The sequence below is a fragment of the Durio zibethinus genome, chromosome 14, assembly GCF_047325235.1.
Source record: "Durio zibethinus cultivar Kanyao isolate XHJ-2024 chromosome 14, ASM4732523v1, whole genome shotgun sequence".
Lineage (NCBI taxonomy): Eukaryota > Viridiplantae > Streptophyta > Magnoliopsida > Malvales > Malvaceae > Durio > Durio zibethinus.
In genome coordinates, this window is record NC_143175.1 from 13,454,852 (window position 1) to 13,475,492 (window position 20,641).

At 34.0% G+C, this 20,641-nt stretch overlaps 1 protein-coding gene and 1 pseudogene across 3 annotated transcripts; both read right to left on the bottom strand.

Annotated features, from left to right (window-relative positions):
* Positions 1-4,886: 4,886 nt before the first annotated feature.
* On the bottom strand, positions 4,887-7,833 carry LOC111295104 (GDP-Man:Man(3)GlcNAc(2)-PP-Dol alpha-1,2-mannosyltransferase-like; annotated as a pseudogene). Its single transcript, XR_016327564.1, has 7 exons — positions 7,405-7,833; positions 7,030-7,315; positions 6,271-6,457; positions 6,097-6,165; positions 5,790-5,983; positions 5,413-5,525; positions 4,887-5,308 (listed from the first exon to the last, which is right to left on the bottom strand). The product of XR_016327564.1 is annotated as a GDP-Man:Man(3)GlcNAc(2)-PP-Dol alpha-1,2-mannosyltransferase-like (transcript).
* Positions 7,834-8,749: 916 nt separating this feature from the next.
* On the bottom strand, positions 8,750-19,891 carry LOC111295532 (clathrin heavy chain 1-like). Of its 2 annotated transcripts, XM_089743574.1 has the most exons (31): positions 19,534-19,891; positions 19,093-19,297; positions 18,263-18,351; positions 18,034-18,112; positions 17,767-17,894; positions 17,164-17,262; positions 16,959-17,067; positions 16,486-16,565; positions 16,170-16,397; positions 16,014-16,079; positions 15,435-15,551; positions 15,146-15,343; positions 14,898-15,014; positions 14,710-14,769; positions 14,357-14,443; positions 14,177-14,260; positions 13,940-14,074; positions 13,780-13,842; positions 13,588-13,692; positions 13,401-13,513; positions 13,046-13,298; positions 12,814-12,950; positions 12,453-12,731; positions 11,365-12,367; positions 10,734-11,219; positions 10,454-10,624; positions 10,192-10,377; positions 9,736-9,858; positions 9,420-9,530; positions 9,120-9,291; positions 8,750-9,027 (listed from the first exon to the last, which is right to left on the bottom strand). In XM_089743574.1, exons 1-30 carry the CDS (start codon positions 19,576-19,578, stop codon positions 9,130-9,132), a joined length of 5,118 nt encoding a protein of 1,705 aa, XP_089599700.1. In that variant the 5' UTR covers positions 19,579-19,891; the 3' UTR covers positions 8,750-9,027; positions 9,120-9,129. The 2 variants fall into 2 exon arrangements, with proteins under 2 accessions (XP_089599700.1, XP_022744794.2); XM_022889059.2 differs by having other exon boundaries at positions 8,750-9,291.
* Between the last annotated feature and the right edge of the window lie 750 nt (positions 19,892-20,641).

Consider the following 20,641-nt stretch of genomic DNA (forward strand, 5'->3'; position numbering starts at 1 on the left):
AAATTGAGCTTGGCTTCCAAAATTCAATCAATAAACATAAATCAGGTCCACTTATGCTGTTATACATGTACGGGACGATGACATTTGAAAAACAAAGAATGCAATGAAATGACAAAAAAGAAAATTAATATTAAATCAAAATCAAAATCAAAAATTAAAATTAAAATAATAATTGAATAAATAAAATCATACCATTCTTGGTTCCTTTGATCGTACACTTTGATCAACTTACGTTTTGGCTCTCCAAAGCCAAATCAATAAGTAGAAGTGCTTCCCTATCTTTCTTTTGCGCTTCTTCGTTTTTTACCATCCTTGTCTATCTTCATTTCTTTGATTTTCTAAGCTCTTACCGGCATAGTTTTTCTTTTTCTTTTTTTCTTAAGCTATTTACAGCAATGTTTTATAAATAATTATTCTATTAACCTTTTCATGAGTTGTCAAAAACGCCCAAAAAGCATGGCATTCTAACTTTGACAATTTGATTTTTTTGCATAAAGAGTTAAGTTGGATAGATGGTGATGACTCATTGTTAAGATCATTTAGTAATAGAATTTACAATAGTATATGATAAGCTATAAATGATTTTATAATGTGTTGCAAGACAAGGAAAAAATAAGGATGAATAGTGAAATGAGATTAATTGTAGGTAAATAACCATGGAGACTTCACTAAATATGATGCGTAAGCTTGAACAAAAATCAAATGATGGATCATTTATCAATATAATATAACTACTGCCACAATACTCAAATGTTTAAAATTCACCTCAAATGCAAGCTTTTCCAACAGTAAACTTTCCATTACTGTTTGTCACGATTAAAGTAAAACAGCTATCCACACCTAATTGAAACTATTATAATCAAACCAAAAACCAAACATCAATTTACTTTACAAAGAACTTTCCAAGTTCTCTACATTGTACGAATATACAACAATACCCGATTCAATACCATTAAAAGATCTTATCCCTCTCAATTCCTCAAATATTTCAAAAAAGATAAAGAACAGTATAAAAAAGTTGTTTTTTTAGTTGAAATCAGCTTATTTATTGGGTCAAATTGTATATTAGATCCTTCTATTTTAGTTAAATGATAGAATTAATCTATTTATCTTAATATATTTAAATTAAATCTTTATACTTCAATTCATTGTTAAATTTAATCAAATTATTAACGGTTTAAATTTTTTTCGTTAAAATTAATGACGTAATATTTTTGTTTACATGGTCGTTGGCTTTGTTAATGTGTCAAGTTCATGTGATCAAAGATGATAACATGATAAAATTTTTGGACATGTCTACATTTTTTCACGTCAATTTTTCTCAAATTGTATGACTAATCTCTATACTTTAGTTAAATGATGAAATTAAATCTTTCTACCTTAAAGTGTGTTTAAATTTAATTCCTATATATCAATTAATTATCGAATTTAAGATTTGACATAATATAATACATAAAAAAACATAAATTATTAATTCGATCATGATAATTTTTTTATATATAGATAAAATTTTTTGGATATTTAAATTATTAATTGGACTTAATTTGACAAATTGGGTTAATATCAAATTAGATTTTAAGTTCAATATAAATTAAATTATATATTTCTTGAGACTAAATTTTAAAAAATAAAAAAATGAAGCAAATAACTTGACACCTAATATATATTTGGCATCAAATAGGTCACACAAACAAATTTTAAAATGTTTAAAATATTTATTAAATATATAAGAAAAAAGAAAATAATAGAAAAAAAGTAAAAAAAAAAAAAAACTCGTGACATAACCTTAGTATCAAGGACATCTCATACAAAAAATAAAATAAAATCTTTAACAAATAGTACAAAAATTTTCCAAAAGAAAAAAAAGCAAAAGCAAAAGAAAGAAAGAAAGAAAAAAGATATCGGCATAAAATGGGTCCTACCTTTAAAAAAATAAATTAAAAAAATTTATAAAAAAATTAAATATATATATTAAATAATAATTTTATTAATATAACACATGTATGTAAATGATGATTTTTTTTTTTTTTGCAAAATTTATATTGTGGATGTTAAAAATAAAAAAGAAAAAATAAGGATAAAAAAATCAAAATTGGGTGTGACACATTGACACCTCTGAAATGTTCCTTTTCTTTAAAAATTATCAAATGAAAAAAAAAAACGACAAAAAAATTCTAATCAATAATGTTAAATAGGTATAACATTTTAAAATGTAAAATATTTAAAATTTTATTAAACATTAAAAAGGAAAAAAAAGTGAATAAAAAAATTAAAAAATAAAAAAAGTAAATAACTTTACACATAACATACCATCATATCAACTTAATCAAACAAAAAAAAGTTGAAGTCTTAACAAATATTTGTTAAATATATAAAAAAATAAAATAAAATAAAAAAAAACACATTGTCTACCTTTGGCATGTCAAAAAAATTGTAAGAAAAAAAAAAGAAAATATGAAAAAAATAGCAAATGATTTAACATATGACATAACTTTAATAAAAAATAAGTGAGACAAAAAAATTAAAAATCTTAAAAAATATTTATTAAATATAAAAAAATAATAAAATAAACATGTGGCACACCTTTAATATCAAGTGGATCTTCTAAAAAAATAAAATTAAAATTTAAGAAATATTTATAAATTTTAAAAGAAAAAAAAAAAAGAAAAAAGCTTAAAATAAAACGGATTCTACGTTTTAAAAATTTAAATCATTGGAAAATATTTATTAAATATTAAAAAATTGAGAAAAATATTAAAAATCAACACAATAATAAATTATAATCTAAAAAAATATTTATTAAATTTTTTAAAAAGAAAAAATGTAACAAAGGAAAATAAAAAAAGTAGTATAAAGCGAGTCCACCTTAAAAAAATTTAAATCATTTAAAAATATACTTATTAAATATTTTTAAAAAAATTAAAAAGAAAAACAGAGGAGCTAAAGGAACGTCGAAAAACACCACGGCCTTCATTTTTTTTTTTTCTTTGTCTAACAATCCGTCCTTCTCTTTCCAAAAACCCTAGCATCTTTCCATTTCAATTTCATACTTTTTTTTTTTTTTTTTGTAAATAAAACTTAAAATTTTAATTCAACTGACTAATCAAATAAGTACTCTCAGTTTATCTAAAAAAAAAAACAAATCCTCTCTCTTGGTATTCAACCATTAACTTCCACGAGTTAATATGAATTTATAAAAATTCATAAATCAAGAGAAAATTATTCTATGTTCCAATACTTGCACAGCAGATCAAGTGTTCGGTTAATAGTAAAATTATATATTCCGCTGAACATGTTAGAAGAAATACAGTAATTTAGTTCATACCTTTTTATCATTTGGGTTGTTCTTTGCTCATGCATTTAACTTAATATATATTTATGTCCGTAATTTTACAAATCGGTGAAGGATAATTTTGTTAAGAAAACTCTACTCCGTGTCAGAACTATTTTCTTCACTAGGGTAAAATAAAATATTTATCGACACTTCTAATCTAATTTCCCTGTATGGATTCTTTTTTATCCCCGTCACAAACAAACTCCCAGTGTTCCACTGCTCCTTCCCATGTATTATGATCAATGCAACCAACCGAAGCTTCTCTTTTGATGTGGACCCCAAAGTGAGTAAGAAATATGCTGATCAAGAATCGACTCTAGGGGAAGATAGGCATGGCCCTTGCTATCCTCCCTCTATCCCTTCACCTTTAGATCAGAAGGTGATACGTAAAGGTTTTTTTTTTTTTTTTTTTAAAAGAGAGTACCGTGGGGAGCATAGGGGCAAGGGAACTTTCAGAGCGACGCCGGCCTTGCAAACATGCCACTCCTTAATTATTCCAAAAATAAAGCCCAATATTCATGCTTGCTTCATGAATTTCTTCAGCGAGAAATAGGGACGGGCCATGATTACAGTATTCAATATAATTTCTTCAACGAGACAAGGGAGAAAGGAATTTCTACAACGAGACCAAAGGAGGCTTTTGGATGGGGACTCTTTTGATCTCTGACTGATTTTCAGCTTTGATCTTTTCGGGATGGTGGGGAACCGTAATGCTTAAGTTCACCGAGATAAAAGAGAAGATTGGAAGAGATCGAAGAACTATAGAACGAAAGAAAATTTATGAACTGAAGATTGGTGCTCGGTGTCGATCTCAAAGAAAACTGAATTAGAAATCAAATTTGCTTCAAATGATCAAAAAGGCTTCAATTATCCAAAAATAAAAAGGGAAGTTCTGCTTGTTTTGCTCTCATCTTCTGGCTTACTCCTTTTGACAGTGCTATCAATGTCCATATCTACTACTCCATGCTCGCTATGTTTCCTTTTTCCCATCTCCACCTCTTCTCTTTGTATGGCCTCCTTAGCCAACTTTTTCCATTTTGTTCTTTGTTGCTACCTCCCACCACATCTATTTTTCTTCATCTTATTGTAGCGTCATCCATACCATATATTATCCTTTTCTATCAGACAATCATTAGCATTTTCAGAAGTCTGGTAGGCATGTAAACCAATTGTGATGTCAGAACCAGAACCTGCTTGTGTCTTTTTACTGTTTCGATTACTTTGATGATTTGGAAAAAAAAATAGATGTCGCATGAAATATATATTCCATTTAGGGAAATAAGATTAAAAGTACCCTTATTAGGTAATTAAGGTTTTATTTTACACTAGGGTAGGAAACAACTCAGCACTTTGAATTGCTATTATCGATAGAGGAGTCGGGATTGGTAATTCTGGGAATTTAGGGGATGGGGGATCCCGCAGAATAGCCATTCTTCAGTGTAAAAATGAAGCAGACATTAAAATACCACCCCATCAGTAATACAACAGGAATGGAATGACCATTCAAGTGAACCAAACAAGACTCAAGTAAGAGGGAAGCAAAGGCTTTAAATGATGAGGAAGCCACTTCTCAATTGTCATTCAAAAATTGATATTCCTTCAATTATGTTTTAAAATAAAAAATTAACAGCATACCTATTTGTTTGGCAAACCTTTTTCTAATGACTGGATTTAAACCATAAACAAGTAGAAAAAAAAACTATAACTACTGTTTTCTGTCTATTAGTCTATAGTAATCCTATCACTAGGAAGAAGAATGACATGTAACTGGTCGGATATCGTAAAATCTTTGCTCAGAAAATTTGCTGGCTCTTCTCCTTGCAGCTGCAGCTATCTTAAGTCTTTCACACTCGGGCATCATCACTATTTTCAGGATTGCATCTGCATATTCTTCTACACTTTGAGCAAGAAATCCTGTTTGCTGACCATCTTCATCTAAAACAATGTCCATTTTGGGGCCAGCGGAATTATGAGCTGAAGAAGAGAGCAAGCAAAATTAGTGCCATGTAAAAACATTTTATAAACAGATAAACAAAGTAGCTCCAATCGGAAAATGAAATATCAGTTGCCATGATCACCAATTGGTATGGCTCCTGCAGCCATGAACTCTACAACACTGATGCCAAAGTGCTCATCTATCATGGAGTGGATTCCAGCAAGAGCACCACCACCCAAAAGTCTTACCAGGTCCCTGTATGGTGTAAGAAATTGATGACGCAAAGGGTCAAATAAGAAAACATACACATTCTTAAAACATATATAAGCTCCTAATAAACCATAAAAGCACAATGCCCAATCAAGACTTTAGCAATCAGATGTATAGCAGTTATGCAAATGCAGACAAAGTTTATTCTCTACTGATCATAAATTTTTGGATAATTTTCATATAGAGAGAGGATCCAACCAAATTTAGATGTAATTGTCAAAAGGATGTAGTTTATTTGCCAGTACCTACCTATACAAAACATTTTTATGGAATTCGACATGCTCATAAATTTTCAATTGCACTGCTTTGTCTTTCAAATTCTGAAGTCTTTCCTCATCTGATTTATTTCAACAACTACCCACAAACTGCAGCTTAGGTCTTGGCAAGTCTTCATCTAGCTTTTGTATGGCAACAGAAAAGGCCTAAAGTTGAAGACTATGTGCCTGAGTCAAAAGAATCAAACAGTAAAGGGTTTGCTAGAACTAATCAAGGTCGCAAACTTGAGACACAAGAAATGTTGTACCTTTAGCTTGAAGGCTTATATAAGTATGCGCACCTTCTCTGGATGAAATTGAGCAACAGATATGATTTTTGGAGTTACCACCGATCTTTCCAAAGGAAGTTCCTGTTTCAGACGTAAATTGCTAAGAAATTACAGATAAATGGCATAAAGCATGACAAAAACATAAAAAAGTGTACCCAGATTGTGAAGAATAATGAGAGACAGAACCTGAAGTCCTGAAGTATCACAAGGTGGATAAACTCGCTTAATATGTTCAGGAATTCCCCAAAGCTTCTGAATGTGAGATTGAGTCCATGAAGAGTTGACCATTACAAGATGTGCACAAGAGCCCACCATTCCATACATCCAGCTAAAAACTGTATAATAGATAATTTTGCACCAGGATTGCCACATGCTGCCACATAAGGATAATGTCAGGATCCAGGTAACAAGATGAGAAGCCAGATATATTGCCAAGGTCAAACCGTTAGGCTGCTCTATTAACAAACTACATTAACATCATTTATGCATATCAATTTTCTGCCAATTTAAAAAAGAATGGTATTACTAGTTGTTGACCAGGAAAATTAATCAAACATCGATTGAATAAATCGTTAAAAGTTTTTGACCTGGAACAATTGCCGAAAGCAAATCCAATATAGTTTTAGACAGTTGATACTCATACCACAACTTCGAATATGGCAGGTAAGTAGTAGTTTAAGAATGCAATCTTAACAATCACTAATTCATCTCCAAAAACCATAAATTCAACTAGAGTAGAACCAAACCTCTGATGCAGCAGATACACATAAACTGTTAAAAGCTTTTCAACATGGAATCATTACTAAAACAAAACGAAAAATAGTTTGAAAGAAGAGAATACGCGTAAACTACCAATGCAACCAACAACAGTATAGCAATTCATAATCCAAAACATAAAACATTCCTATCATTAAATTGAGCTAAACAGAGTAAGCAAAAGCAAACCTTCTAGCAATTAAGGCATCATTATTGTACACAGAGGTTCGTTGACGAACTCGAGAAATCATGTCTAAACTGATAGTAGGATAATGAATATAACAAATAACTTTGCATCCAAATAAACGTGCAATTGGGTACGTAAGAGCGTATCCACTCGTATCAAAATAACACAAAGGTATAAACTTGCTTAAGGCTTCCCAAGATAAATAAACTATCCCAAGCTTTGACCAATCATTGTAAATTGTGGGTACGTTGTTTCTTCAATCCCTTTTCTTTTATTCAAATGCACCACCTGAAAAAAAAAATATGAACTAAAATTCAACCTAAAGAATATAAAAAAGAAAGAAATGGATTTTTTTATGTAATTCAAAATGGAATTACTTTTGGGGGGTAAAGGAGGTGGACGCCCAAGCGATCGGTGGCGCGTGACATCAAGGATTGAGAGGAGGCGTCGTGGTCGCCGATGAAGATAACGGAATCGAGATCGGGGTTTTGTTCTTGGATGGATTTGACGGCGCACCAAAGGACTCTCTCTCCGCCGCCGCCATCGTTGGTGTAGGGATGGAAGAATCCGACGGCTCTTTTCTTGTTTCTTCGGCGGTTGAGAATTTCTGAAGCAAATAAAAGGATTGTGGCAAGTGGGAGAGTGATTAGAGACCAACAAAGAATCCAATTTATCATGATCTGATTTTTTTTTAAGAAGGTTTTTGGAGTCGTCCAATCTAGGAAGGAAGAAAAGGGATTTTTTTTTTTTTTTTTCTTTTAAAGAAGGAAAAAGTTGAAACTTGAAAGATAAAAGATGGAAACAGCGTCGTTAGAGAAGGGAGAGGAAAAGACGAAAGTTAAAAATTGCCCCAGGTTAGGGAGGTTGGCCCAGATTTGTGGTAACTGAAGCCCAAGTCCAATATATAAGAAAGAAAAAGGAGGAAAGTTGGAAATTTTCTTTTCTAAAGCAAAGTCAAAATTTAGAAATAGAGAAATTCTAATTAAAAATTAAAAAAATTATTTTCATATATGGAAAATAAGCTAAAAACAAATCTAGACTATAACAATATTAAGGTGTCGACTGAGTTGGTTTCACGATTTAATTAGACATCGACTTAGTTGGAGAAATTACAAACCAAATGACAAAAATAAAAAATATGTTAATGAAATATTTCATTTCCATTAGGTGTGATCCAAAATTCATCAAAAAAAAAGGTAGCGTGATCGATTTTAACTAAATCAAAATATAATGACAAATTTCAATATTCACCCGACGACTAATTTACCTTTAATCCTAAAATTAGACAATGATTTTTACTTAATATTACACTCACAATGGAGTGAAATATAAAACTATATTGAAAAAATATATATATCAATGTATGCATGGATTTTTTAAAAATAAAAGACAAAAAATCCTTAATTATATTTTGTTATTGTAACTTCAATTTAACTTTTAAATAAATTTACCAACTGGAATGATATTACCTAACTCATGACTCGATAAAATATTTTAATAATAGTATAGATTATCATAAAAAGTGCATGTAGAATTTTGTTTAATTATACTTAATTCCAAGATGGTTGGAAATGTACTAATTCTATCTCGCAATCGGTAGCCCAAAAATTGTGTCCGATCAAATATAAAATCATAAAGAAATTTCTGTTTCCACTAGAAAAACGAACCAAAAAAATTAAAGAAACCAATGACGGGACTAAAGGAAGTTATGGGGAAGCACAGTTTAAATGAGAATATCAAATTCCGAAATATATGATGGGTGCGAAGTGTTTCCGTATATACTCGGTCGATTCCAAAGACCGGAAGGAAATAATACTACAAAATACAAATGCATGAAATCCTCGGCTTGCCCTCTACCAGCAACCCAAAAACGCCTCTTCTAACAAAAAATATTACAAGACATATCACACCTAAAACACAAAAAAATGGCATTAATCCATCTTTGATCTTCACCCAATCAGACGAGGGAACACGAAAGAAGAAAATGAAGACATCAAAGCCTGATGAAATTGCCACTATTAGAACCACATCTTCCTTTCCCTCAGAGCAACAATATGGATCCACTAGCTAATAAAATCTTCAATCAACAAACCTGTTTTGACCTAATAGCTGCCCATTGGTGGCATGCCGAAAGGTGGCATTGGAGGCATTCCCATTCCTCCCATGGGTGGTGGAGGAGCAAAACCTCCTGCCATAGTTGGTCCCCCCATGCCTGGCATGGGCGGTGCAGGCAAGGCAAGAGGTAACAACTGAGCATACATGTTCTGCAATAAAAGGCATTTGAATTGGTTAGATCGTTGAACCCATGGAAGTTTTAGCTACGCCCAGCAGGGGTAGAGAATAATTTTCAAGAAAACAGAGTTGTCGTTTCAAGTTTGAAAAGTTTTTATACCTGTTGTGCAATTACGTCCTTCTCTTCCTGCTCTTTAGCCTTTACTTCAATTTGAGCCTCAATCTTGTCCTTGATAAGTTCATCAACTTTGCCAGTATATTCACGGATAAACTGGAAAAATACAGAGTCAATTAAGGTTCCAACACTATATCTCCAAATTAAGAAAGATCTTGAAACCAAAAATATCTTGGTAAAATGGAAAGACGCACTAAGATCAATCATCCAAGCCTTGTAGCAAGGCAGTATGAAACAGAAAAGCCTAGCTAATAAAACCCCAATCAAATGATGATACTGAAAAAGGCAGCAAAAAAATCACCTGCAACAGATATGGGAATGCGAAATCAATCATATTATTTATCCAGGCTAGCTCAAGAGAAACATCTGGTCGAATTAAGTCATAACAGACAAAGAGGCATGATGCGAAGCATTCCTTCTTGCCCTGTACAAAGAACATCAACACCGAAATTATATCCAGTTCAAAATAATGACCAACATTACTGTGACAATACCAGAAGAAAAACCACCATAGTGCAAAAGCAAGCGTACATTAAGAACTTCACTTTCCATGTCCAATAGCACAGTTACCAACTACCATGATTTTATACATATGCTTGTTTACTTCATTTATTTATACTTGCACCCTAAAGGAACAAGTGGGAGAGAGCAGCCTAACATAATTAGATGTACTAGTTGACAAAGAAGGTGTAATACTTTATACCTCCAAAGAGATAATCATCATGATATTCTGCATATTTAGGAATGAGTTGAGTACCTGCTCAATGAAGTAAACAAGCAACTCTTCAGCAAGATCACGATCACCAGACTGTGAAGCTGTTTCCATTGCATCTTTGTAAAGGTTGTCTTTCTTCGACAAGGCAATGGACTGCTTCCATCTGCCTGCCTTCTTGTAAATGTATGCAGCAACACGCCTCATCTCCAGCAGCTCATGTTTCTCAATCTACACAAGCAATTTGGAAACAATATCAGAAACCAAACTAGCAGAAAACATAAAAGTAAGAACAACACTACTTCACCTTTTGTGCAAGGCCAATCTGATCAAAATTATCGTGCAAGTCAATAGATTCTCTCAGTCTATCATAATCTTCTTCCTCTACATAAATCTCATTCAACGCCTCATTTACAGCTGAAACATTGTTGCTCTGAACAGCAACCATGTATGGCTTCACAAGACGCAGATGATCAGCCTGAAATTCCAGAAGGAAATAATTGTCAACCCAAAATGAATTAAAATGATACTAAAGCAAGTCAGTAATATTTATTTAATTATTAGATCATTTTCTGCCAAAATTGAACCTTTCTCATAATGTCAACAACACGAGTGTGATCCACACGAAGTGCAAGCACATTCAGCATATCATTGATGAGATCAGGATGTTCTTGCAAGTAGAAGTGGACAGCCTTGTAATATAGCTCAACATTAGCAACTTTGACTGCAATATCTTTGAACTGCATATGATCCCATGCTTCAGGAGAGTGGTTCATCACAGTAGTTGCAGCATTATCAAACTCGTCATATTGGATATACAAATAGGTAAGTTCCTTCCAATGCTGCTGCTCATCGCAAGCTCTTATCAGCTTGGGAATATTGAGACGAGTGGAGAACAATTTAATGTGCTCCATAAGCTTCTCTGGACGATATCTGGCATACAGAACTCCCAACTCAGTAAAGATCCCCATGTGTGCACGTTCCAATCCTAAACCACTCTCCATGAGAGAGATCAACTCATTGAAGCATCCTCTATTCTGATAGTATTCACTGACCTCTTCCAAGTCATCCACCTACGAAATCAACAAACACAATGGTAAAAATCATTATCAACATACGGTCTCCCACATACAAACACCAGAAGACAAAAAGGAATGCATACATATCAACAACTTTGCAGTTTCCAAAAATTGTAATCCAACATAAAAGTAAACTCACCTGTACAATAATGTTAAGACCACATATCTGTGCCAATCGGAATTCCTCTGCATCAACACAAGCAAAGCAAACCTCCTTCCATGTCTTGGCACTGTTTGCTTTTCGTGCTGCATCAACAGCACCCTGGAATTGTTTAAGCCTCACCAGTGTAACAGCCAACTTGGCCCAGTTAGATATAAAAGCAAATATTATTTTTGCAGCTTCATATAGGGCTTCATCAAACAAGCGATCACCAACATTTTGAAGATTAGCCACATTAGGCATGAGAATGAATTCTTCAATTTCACCCAGTCTATCAATCTTTGCGTAGGCAAAAATGAGTTCACTGTCCACCTTGGGCTCCTTGACCTTCTGCCTAACCATCAGAAGGTACCTCACCAAATCAGGGTAGACATCAGCATCCTCAGATGCTCGGATAACATCAAGGAACTGCGTAGCATCATCTGCACGAATAAATGATTCAATTGCATCACTCACTAGGCCCTCCCTCAGTTGTGCCTTTGCCACCTGACTCCAAACAGAATCTTCTTCAACTCGGAATGCAAACTCCACAGCCCGATCAATGCTTCTAATGTTATCCAATAAAACATTGACAGCCTGAACATTTAAGTTGAACTTTTTGAAAATCGCAAAAGCTTCTTCGTATAGTTGGGCTTCCACAGCCACTTCTCCAACTGCAGGTCCATCAAAATTATCTAGCCTATTGATATAATCCATAACTCTAGATGGATCTGCCTTAATTGCAGTCAAAATAAGTAGATTTTGCAGATTGAAGTTCCCACTGAATGCAGAGTTTTGTAGCACAATCTTCTCAAGAAGCTCAATCAGTTCATGGGGCAGGTCAGCAGTCATGAAAGCTTTAACAGCTGCAGAGACTTGTTCTGGACTCTTGCTTTCAGGCAAAGCAGTCGACACAACCTGATCAATTAGCTGTCTTCTATATTCATTTTCAGGATTTAGAACCTTCTCCCAAAGATCAACATCCATCCTCTCAACAACATACCTGCAATCAAAGGATGATGCACCGATAAGCCACTTAGAACCAAAGATCCAATAAATTATCATAAATAAACTAAACAATTGCATACCTGGCCTGCAATTTGAACAATGAGTTCTTGTTTGTGACATTAATAAGTTCATCATCACATTGTCCTCTTCGGTAAGCCACAACTGCCAAGGTGGGATCTCGCTTCTCACAGTACTTACCAACAACCCGGGAATCATAGTAAGGGTTGGTTGTGAGGAAATGTTCTGGATTGTTATTGCTGTCAATGATGATTTTACCCAGAGCATTGTGAACATGCACATCTTGGCTTCCCTCACTTACAAGATGCTCCAAGAACTGTGTAAGTAATCGAAGTCGATTTCTGGAAACCACAAGCCAAAAAATGAGAATCACATTGTAATGAAAGGAAGGAAACAAGGATAGAAGATGCAGTAAAAAATCACCTCTTCTCACATTCGTCCACAAGGGGCTCAACTGGAAGCAACGAACGGACTGAGAGAATGAGACCCTTAATAAAATCTTCAGGGCATTCATCATCTAGCAACTGCCCCACTACCAAAGGAGCATTCCCTGGGTTCACCTATGAAAAGAAGCAAACAAGTTCACAATTACTTGAGTTTAAATTAAATTCATGCAGTGTTCCAGTAAACATATCCAAAGGACAATGTCACACACCTTCTGAACATAACCTTCAATGTAACGGAGCATGTTATTTGTGTAGAGGTAATGAGTGAGATCAGGAACAAACCCAAATCGATCACAAACATTAATCAGGGGCCTAGCATCAGGAAGCTTGGCCTCCATTAGGAAGTTCTTTGTCTTTTCAGCGTCATAAAAGTTTGATTCCCTGGTCACACGCTCAACCTCCTTTATTTGACCAGTTTTAGCAGCCGCCTCAATGTACTTAAAGTGTATATCAGGGTCCTCACTGTCCAATAATCAGAAGTAAACATCCTAGTAAGTACCATACTAGAAATAGCTGTGCTATGAGCAATCAACCAGGAAATTTCTAGTTTGTTAAATAGCTTACCTTGAGCTCAAATAAGAGCCCAGGAAAAAGTACAATCCTTCATATGACTTAAATTGCTCAAAAAGTTTTATGCATGCGTCAACACCCAACTGCTCACAATACTCCTTGGCAACCTGCACAGAAACACAACTTAGCCTTTGGTGATTTACTAAACAGTATTAGCATACCATTATAAAACATCATTTACCTGAACAATTATTTGAAGGTTTCCCCTTAAATTAACCAGCAGAAGGTCCTTCATGCACTCCAAAGCCCATTCTCGTGAAACAGTACCAAAAAACTCAACAAGCGACTGAAAATAGAAGCATTATTAAAAAATGTCAGGAGGAACAGGAGTCTCCAATTTTACCAAGAGATAAAGATAGTAGAAAACATGTACCTGTGGCTCAATAGCATGTGTATTCACAATGACACGTTTAATATCTGGCAACTCAGTGTAATGCTGCAGAAAAGATGTTCCATATAATCAAGCAGATACTATTAATTCACTGTGGAAAATCACACAGTGCAACAAGTACTAATCTTAATAAGATAATTACCTGCAGAGCTCGGACATAGAGACCAGATTTCTCACAGAGTTGTGCAATTCGAGGACGATCATAGTGACTGAACATTCCATTTGCTAAAATGGCATCAGCAACATTTGGAAAAGTTACTAGATTGATTTCCAAGACCTGAATAGAAAAGAATGTTATGGAACTAGGTATATTCTTTTCAAAAAAAGAAAAAATAAAACCAAAATTAGACTAGCTTAGCCAGCACATTAAAGAAATAACCTTCGTTTGTAGAAAAGCATGCTCTGGCAGATTTGGCTTCAAAACATCTAATAGAAATGCAGTAGCCTCCCGTATCAAGTTCCTCTGAAAACAAAAAGCAGATATCCAACGAAAGTAATCTCATGTTTTTCGTATAGAAAAATTAGGTTATTCTCACAACCAATTCCGTCAACAGCAGACCTGAAGAAAAAGATCAGTAATGGTGTTGTAATCAACTGGACAACCTCCCTCCATTTGAGACATCATCAATGCAAAATTAACGGCTCCCTGAAAGTAAAACAACAAGTGATAACTCATCTCCCTCTAAAAAATGTAATTTTTCCATGAAAATTACACAGATCCAATCCCATCAAAAAGTTCATAATACTAACATCTATTGATCAGTAAACAATAAAAAAAACCTTTTTTAATTTACTCAGAATATTCATAAAAATTGACTTCAAAGCCTTTAATGAAGATATTTATCACATTTGAACATATTCGACTTGCTTCAACATCACTAACTCTAAAGATTGCAGAAAATAGAAACAAACCTGCGGATCTGTACGAAGAATTGTTTGCAGAAGGAACAAGTAATCAGGAGTATACCCAACCTGAGAAAACAACTTAGTTGTGAATATTTGATGCATGCATTCACCAAAATGTAAAGAACAAGTGGGAGAAATAATCCCCAAACATCAATCACACCAGAAAATAACAATCCAAAAAATGTCGCAATCACCTGCTTTGAGTAAATCAAGATTTTGTCAAACTCCCTCCGTTCCGCAAAAGCTGCGACAACTTTTGGAGTTGCCCTAGCTTTAATATATATTTTCAGTGCAAGATCATTATCCACAGTCTACAACAAAAGCAAAGTGACAAATAGAGAAAAGCAAAAAAGAAAAATCAGTCTTAATTTTTTGAAGCAGAAATTTAGATAAATTTAAATAAGATGCTAATAGATTTCTATTCCAGTGGGTACAGTCAAACCTTCACAAGGTCTCCAAGTTCCTCGCTGCATTCCAATTTATCTTCAGCCAACCAATTCTCCAGAAGATTCTTCTTGTTTTGGTTTACAACAAGCCGAGATAATTCCAATGACTCGAATGCATTGAGCTTTCCTCTAGTTAAAAGTGTACCAAAGTACTGCAACAGTGGCGGAGTCTGCCCAGCTTGCACAGGAACACTCTGCAGCATGGGAGTAAAGGAATTCGCCTCATATAAAATCAACACAAACATAAAAACTGGTATCTGCATGATTAAGAAAGCAAAAAGTGACCTGAAACTTGGCAACTGTATCAGGCGTGCGAAGGACTCCTTGCGGAGACTCTGCAGCAAGCTCAGCAGCTTCTTTATACTTTGTCTGAGCAAACAATTCTTGAAAACGTTGAACAACCTGAGATATCCAAAATCACAGAGTCAACGTCCTACTATACAGAAAGAACAAAGTCATCAAGAACAAGGGTCCAAATAAAATAACAGATAAAATTGAATAACTTTAGATATTACTGTTAACATTTCAGCATCAGATATGTCACACAATAAATCTAATCATGCAGTACCAAATGAACAAACACATCCAAAAAAGTGGTACTAAAGTAAATCAAGAAACAAGAAGACAGCATATCTTCAATCTCAGCATTGACGCAAGATTGAAGAAATCGCACAATCCACAAAGAAAGTTACACAAAAGTATCCCTCCCCTTCAACCCCTTTAGTGAAAATAAATTTTTCCTTCGGATATTATTGTGTGGCAACTAAAATCTACAGTTGATGGTATCAGTCACTTCTCAATTATCATTCCAATGCAAAGATTCACAAACCATACATCAGAAAATATACAAACCAATCCACCTACCAGGTTCTCTGCACCAGGAAGGTTTCCTCTTTTAGCCAGATTGACAGCAAGCTCCAAATTGTTCAACTGAAAGAGCAACAAGCAGGAAAAGTTGTAAGCCAGCATGTCTCACCTTAGTGATACCATAAAACAAAACAGAAAGGCATAAAAACATACTTGACCGCTAACAAATGACACTATTGTTGCTTCGTTTACAGTAGCCAGCAACACCTGACCTCGCCTGTTGATGGCATAAAATCCTCCCACCGTTGAAGCTTCAGAGGTTAAAAATATTGGGTCTGGACTGATTCTATTTCTGTATACAGCAGTCGCTGTCTCTAGGTCATAAACAAACAACAGCCCAAGCTTGGTGATAACGTAGATCAAACTATATTTGTGGGAAATCTGCCAATTAACAGAAACTTCTCTTATTATTGGCACAACAATAAACAATTTAGAAGAAAAATAAGCAAAATCTAGGATATTATGCTACCTGCATCGCAACTGGAAAATCATCTTGAAAATCTGGTGGAAAGAATAGATCTGCCTGTTTCTTTGAAAACGATGGCTTACCTGGCAATACAGAAGTTCTGTTGAAAGATGAAAGATAGTAGACTAATGGACATACAACACAATATTATAGCTACTATGTTGTTTTCAAGAAGAATAGTTAAAAGTTCAAACTTAGAATAGCCTTGATCAGGATTTGGAGATTGCAATAGATAAAATTCTAGGATTTCAGAATTAAAACCCCACAAATATTCCAAAGAAGTGTCCCAACTGAACTTGCCACAAGTCAAAAGAACTTTTTGATTGTACTTCTGATTATTCCACCACTTGAAGTGGCAATGGCAAACTTTTTGCTTCTTCAATTTAATTTGTTTTGTATTCATTTAAAAAGACCTTCAGTTCCCCCCATATAACAAGGAAATAGCAAAAGTGTAAAAGATAGTATAGCCAGCTGACCTGGCTGAGCACCAAGCTCAATTACATGCAACTTTGATGTAATCTGGCCAGCATTAAAAGTCTTGGTGGCAAAGGAAATAAGAGTAGAAGGATTCTCATTTCCTGGAACCTGTGCAACACAAACAAGCATATATGATAAGCTGCTCATTAGAACAGAGCATATAATATCTACCGAAATATAGCAAAGCATAAGAAATTTGCTAACCTTAAATTGTGCAAACGAAGCAGCATGTGCTTCAAGTGCTTGACTACGTTGCTGATCAACAGAGAAAAGTTGCATGTTCCCCTTAACCAATTGTGGCCTCTAAAAGAGACAAGACCCATAGTCAATATCAGAATTGTATAGTGCCAGCAACAATGATTTTCTAAAGAGAGAATTTCATAACTAATAATGATTATGCAAGGAACTAATCTAACAGTAAAGAGACAGAATGGGAAAAAAGGAAAAGGAAAAGGCAAAGAAAACTAAAAAGGGGGTTGGAGGGATGTAAATAAAAAAGACACCTCAAGAGACAAAATAAATCACCTATAATGAGTTAATTAATTCACAGAGTTCATTTTAGCAGTTTGAACCATGGGCCCCAGAACAACCAGTCAGCTTGAGGAACTCCTTAGGCCCAGTTAGATTAAAGAAATTTTTAAAAATATAAATTCAAAGTTCAAAAGTTCTTTTCTTTGGTATACAACAAAATTTACTTTATATATGGCAGTTTTCAAATTACCAAAACTTAATTCAAATGAAGCAACATCCTCTTCTCACAGAGGAAAACAATCACCTTTAGAAAGCATTAATAAGGTAAGCACATACCTCAGGTGCACCAGGGGCAATGCCAATCAAAACCAACCACTTCTCTGAAGGCTCACATTTATAGTTTATTATCTGATTGTTCACTAAATTAGCTGTTCTCTCAAACATCTTAACTGGTTCAGAATCAGCTGCCAGGAGTAAGATGCAATGAGACACATAACACCAAAGAAATTATACAGTAGATAAAAGTTCATTCAAAAAAGATAATTTTTAGAGCTGAACAAAGTGGAGCTGCCTATTAGATAAGATAACAGAAAAACATTTTACCTTCAATTGACCAGTGATACACGGAGGTCTGTGTGACTAGGCCAAGCATTTTTGGGGAAATCCATTTCCAAAATACAACCTGGACATGATTCAAGGACAGTTTGCTAAGCTCATGCAATCAAGTTTACTATCAAGGAAAAACAATGAATGTAGAGAGGCAGATAGGTAATGGCAGAATGTAATGGACCATTACAAATAATAACAGACAGAGACAACAAATGGTTTTCACCTGTTCAGGCATCTGATGTGATTTCATTTTCGCTTTCATCTCTATGTTAAATATTTGCAAGTGATCTTGAGTTGTTCCTGGCAGTTGAGCTACAAAAGCAATGTCAAAGTCCATAAGCATAAAGCGCAGATAAATGACAAAATCAAAGGAGACATAAAATTAATACTAAAGAAATTGAATTCTCTTCTTCATTAAATTGAAGCAAATCACAGTAATGCCAAAAGCTTCATGACTTGCAATTTCAAGCATATTTTTCTTGTCTTAGTCAACAGAAATTGAGGCAAATTCTACTATGGGAAGAAACTAAAAAGCACTCAGCAGCGCTTACAAATTGTTCCTGGCAAACTAAACAAACAGATGTGCAAATACTGAACCCGATCAATATACTGATAAAACAGTGGAGCAGAAAAGTGGTAATCACTACAAACGCTGTAGTTCACACCCACTTTGATGCCATAAGAAGGGTCCTTGCAGTTAAAAGGTATGGTATCACATTCATTTGTTCATTTTAGAAAACAAAAAGCAAGTAGCAAACCAACAAGAGAAAGGAGCCTAAGTGTCAATTTGAACAAGATTATTCCACACAAGTAATCCATAATAAATAACATTCTCAAACACGACTAGGTTCTTGATCAGCCAGAGTCTAATATAAGAAAAAGTGTTCAACACCATTGATCCAATATGAGTTCTATGGACTATACAAAACAGACGTATTGAATATCCAATCCTCTAACCGATAACAAGAAAGCTAAATAGTCACAATCAATTACGACACACAATTCATGTGATCTAATAAATATAACCAACTACTGGTAGTTATAGTAACTGACCTTTCAAAGCGAGGATTCTATTATTCGGATTCATAAGAGCGGAGTCCGCTGTAATAGGCCGTCTCAACGGCTGCATTGGCATGTTCATGTCGATGATGACAACACTATTTTGCGGTGCAGTTTCTCTCACGCAAATATACTTATCAGATTCCATAGTTACGTTCGTGAATGTGATGAATTGAGGATTAATGCCAATGGCCGGCAACTGCAAACAGACGACATCGTTCAGATCACTCAAAATTTTTAACCATTTTGAAACGTATGGAGGAATTTTCGTACAGATCTAAGCAGATGTTACAGAAATTAGATCTAATAAGGTTTATGAAGTATTAAATTAAGCTTAATAACCGATTATTAACTATTATTCTAATGAATTTTCTGTAAAATCGATTGAACCGAAACGAGGAGTGAGATGAACGAAAGTGATATGAGAAGACTTACAGTTAAGACCTCCTTCATGGCGATGGGAGCGTTTGCGGCCGCCATGGTGGCTCAGATCGACGTATGAAGACTCACGAATCAGGAGCAGATCTACGGCCGAGATTGAATCTTTCAATTGAGCGTCAAAACAGAACACTGGGAACGAGACTCGAAAAAAAAAAAAACTATGCTAAGAGATATAAAGCATAGATTAAAAACAGTTGAAAATCTATTGCAAGAAGCAAAGAAATGAAGAAGGGATTTTGGTGAAGAAATGAAAAGAAAGAGAAGCAGAGAGAGGGATCCAATCTAAGGCACCGGAGCCAATATATAACGGAAGAAGAAAAAAAAAAATCACAATAAGGAGGAAAGGACGTGTAAAAAATGCGCCTTAGAGTGAGGTTTTTATAAAGACGACAGATTCGGGTAAAAATGACCCGACCTGAATTTCATTTTGATTTGATTTTTAAAGTATGAAAGGAAAGGAAATAGAAAATTAACCATTGAACGTGGGAACAAGTGTGCCTAATTTAACAAAGATAAAAAAAAAAAAAAACTTTTACTTTGATTTGACCTAAATAACAAGACAGCAAAGAATTATTAAATGGTGATAATTTATGTGAACTGATTTGAAGAATTCTCTTATTTATAACTAAAATCCTTCTATTAATTTAATTAAAAGATATTAAAAAAAACTTCAAATTTAACTTTTAAAGTTTTTAACAGTCTTTCATCACACAAAAACCTCATTAAAATTCAATTATAAAATATAATTTTAAATAAAAAAATTTTAAACTCTGTCAACCTTAACTTGTAAACTTAAGTTTATTTCTCTTTATAAAGAAATGAAAATTTGTTCCTTTCAATAACCATTTAAAATTTGTAAACCTTTTTCTAATTATATGGAGTTAAGACAATAGCATTGAGATGTGTTAAAGGCATTCTATGGTTATAAAAGTATAATAAATTTTTTTAAAAAGATGACTTATCAACAAAATGAGGGTACTTTAGTCATTTTGACTTAAGCTGATGTGGCAAATCAACTTGAAATTTATGGATTCACATTAGCTTGACTTTTTACCTGAAGGCACATGAGTATATTGACTTATCATTCCTCAATTGGATTTCT

Excerpts from the sequence above, each read along its gene's own strand:
- LOC111295532 (XM_089743574.1), bottom strand. The coding sequence starts at position 19,578 with ATGGCGGCCGCAAACGCTCCCATCGCCATGAAGGAGGTCTTAACT. Across the intron at positions 12,368-12,452 it reads TTGTTCAAATTGCAGGCCAG|GTATGTTGTTGAGAGGATGG; the intron begins GTATGCAATTGT and ends CTTTGATTGCAG. Across the intron at positions 9,859-10,191 it reads TTGTTTACTTCATTGAGCAG|GGCAAGAAGGAATGCTTCGC; the intron begins GTACTCAACTCA and ends TTCTTTGTACAG.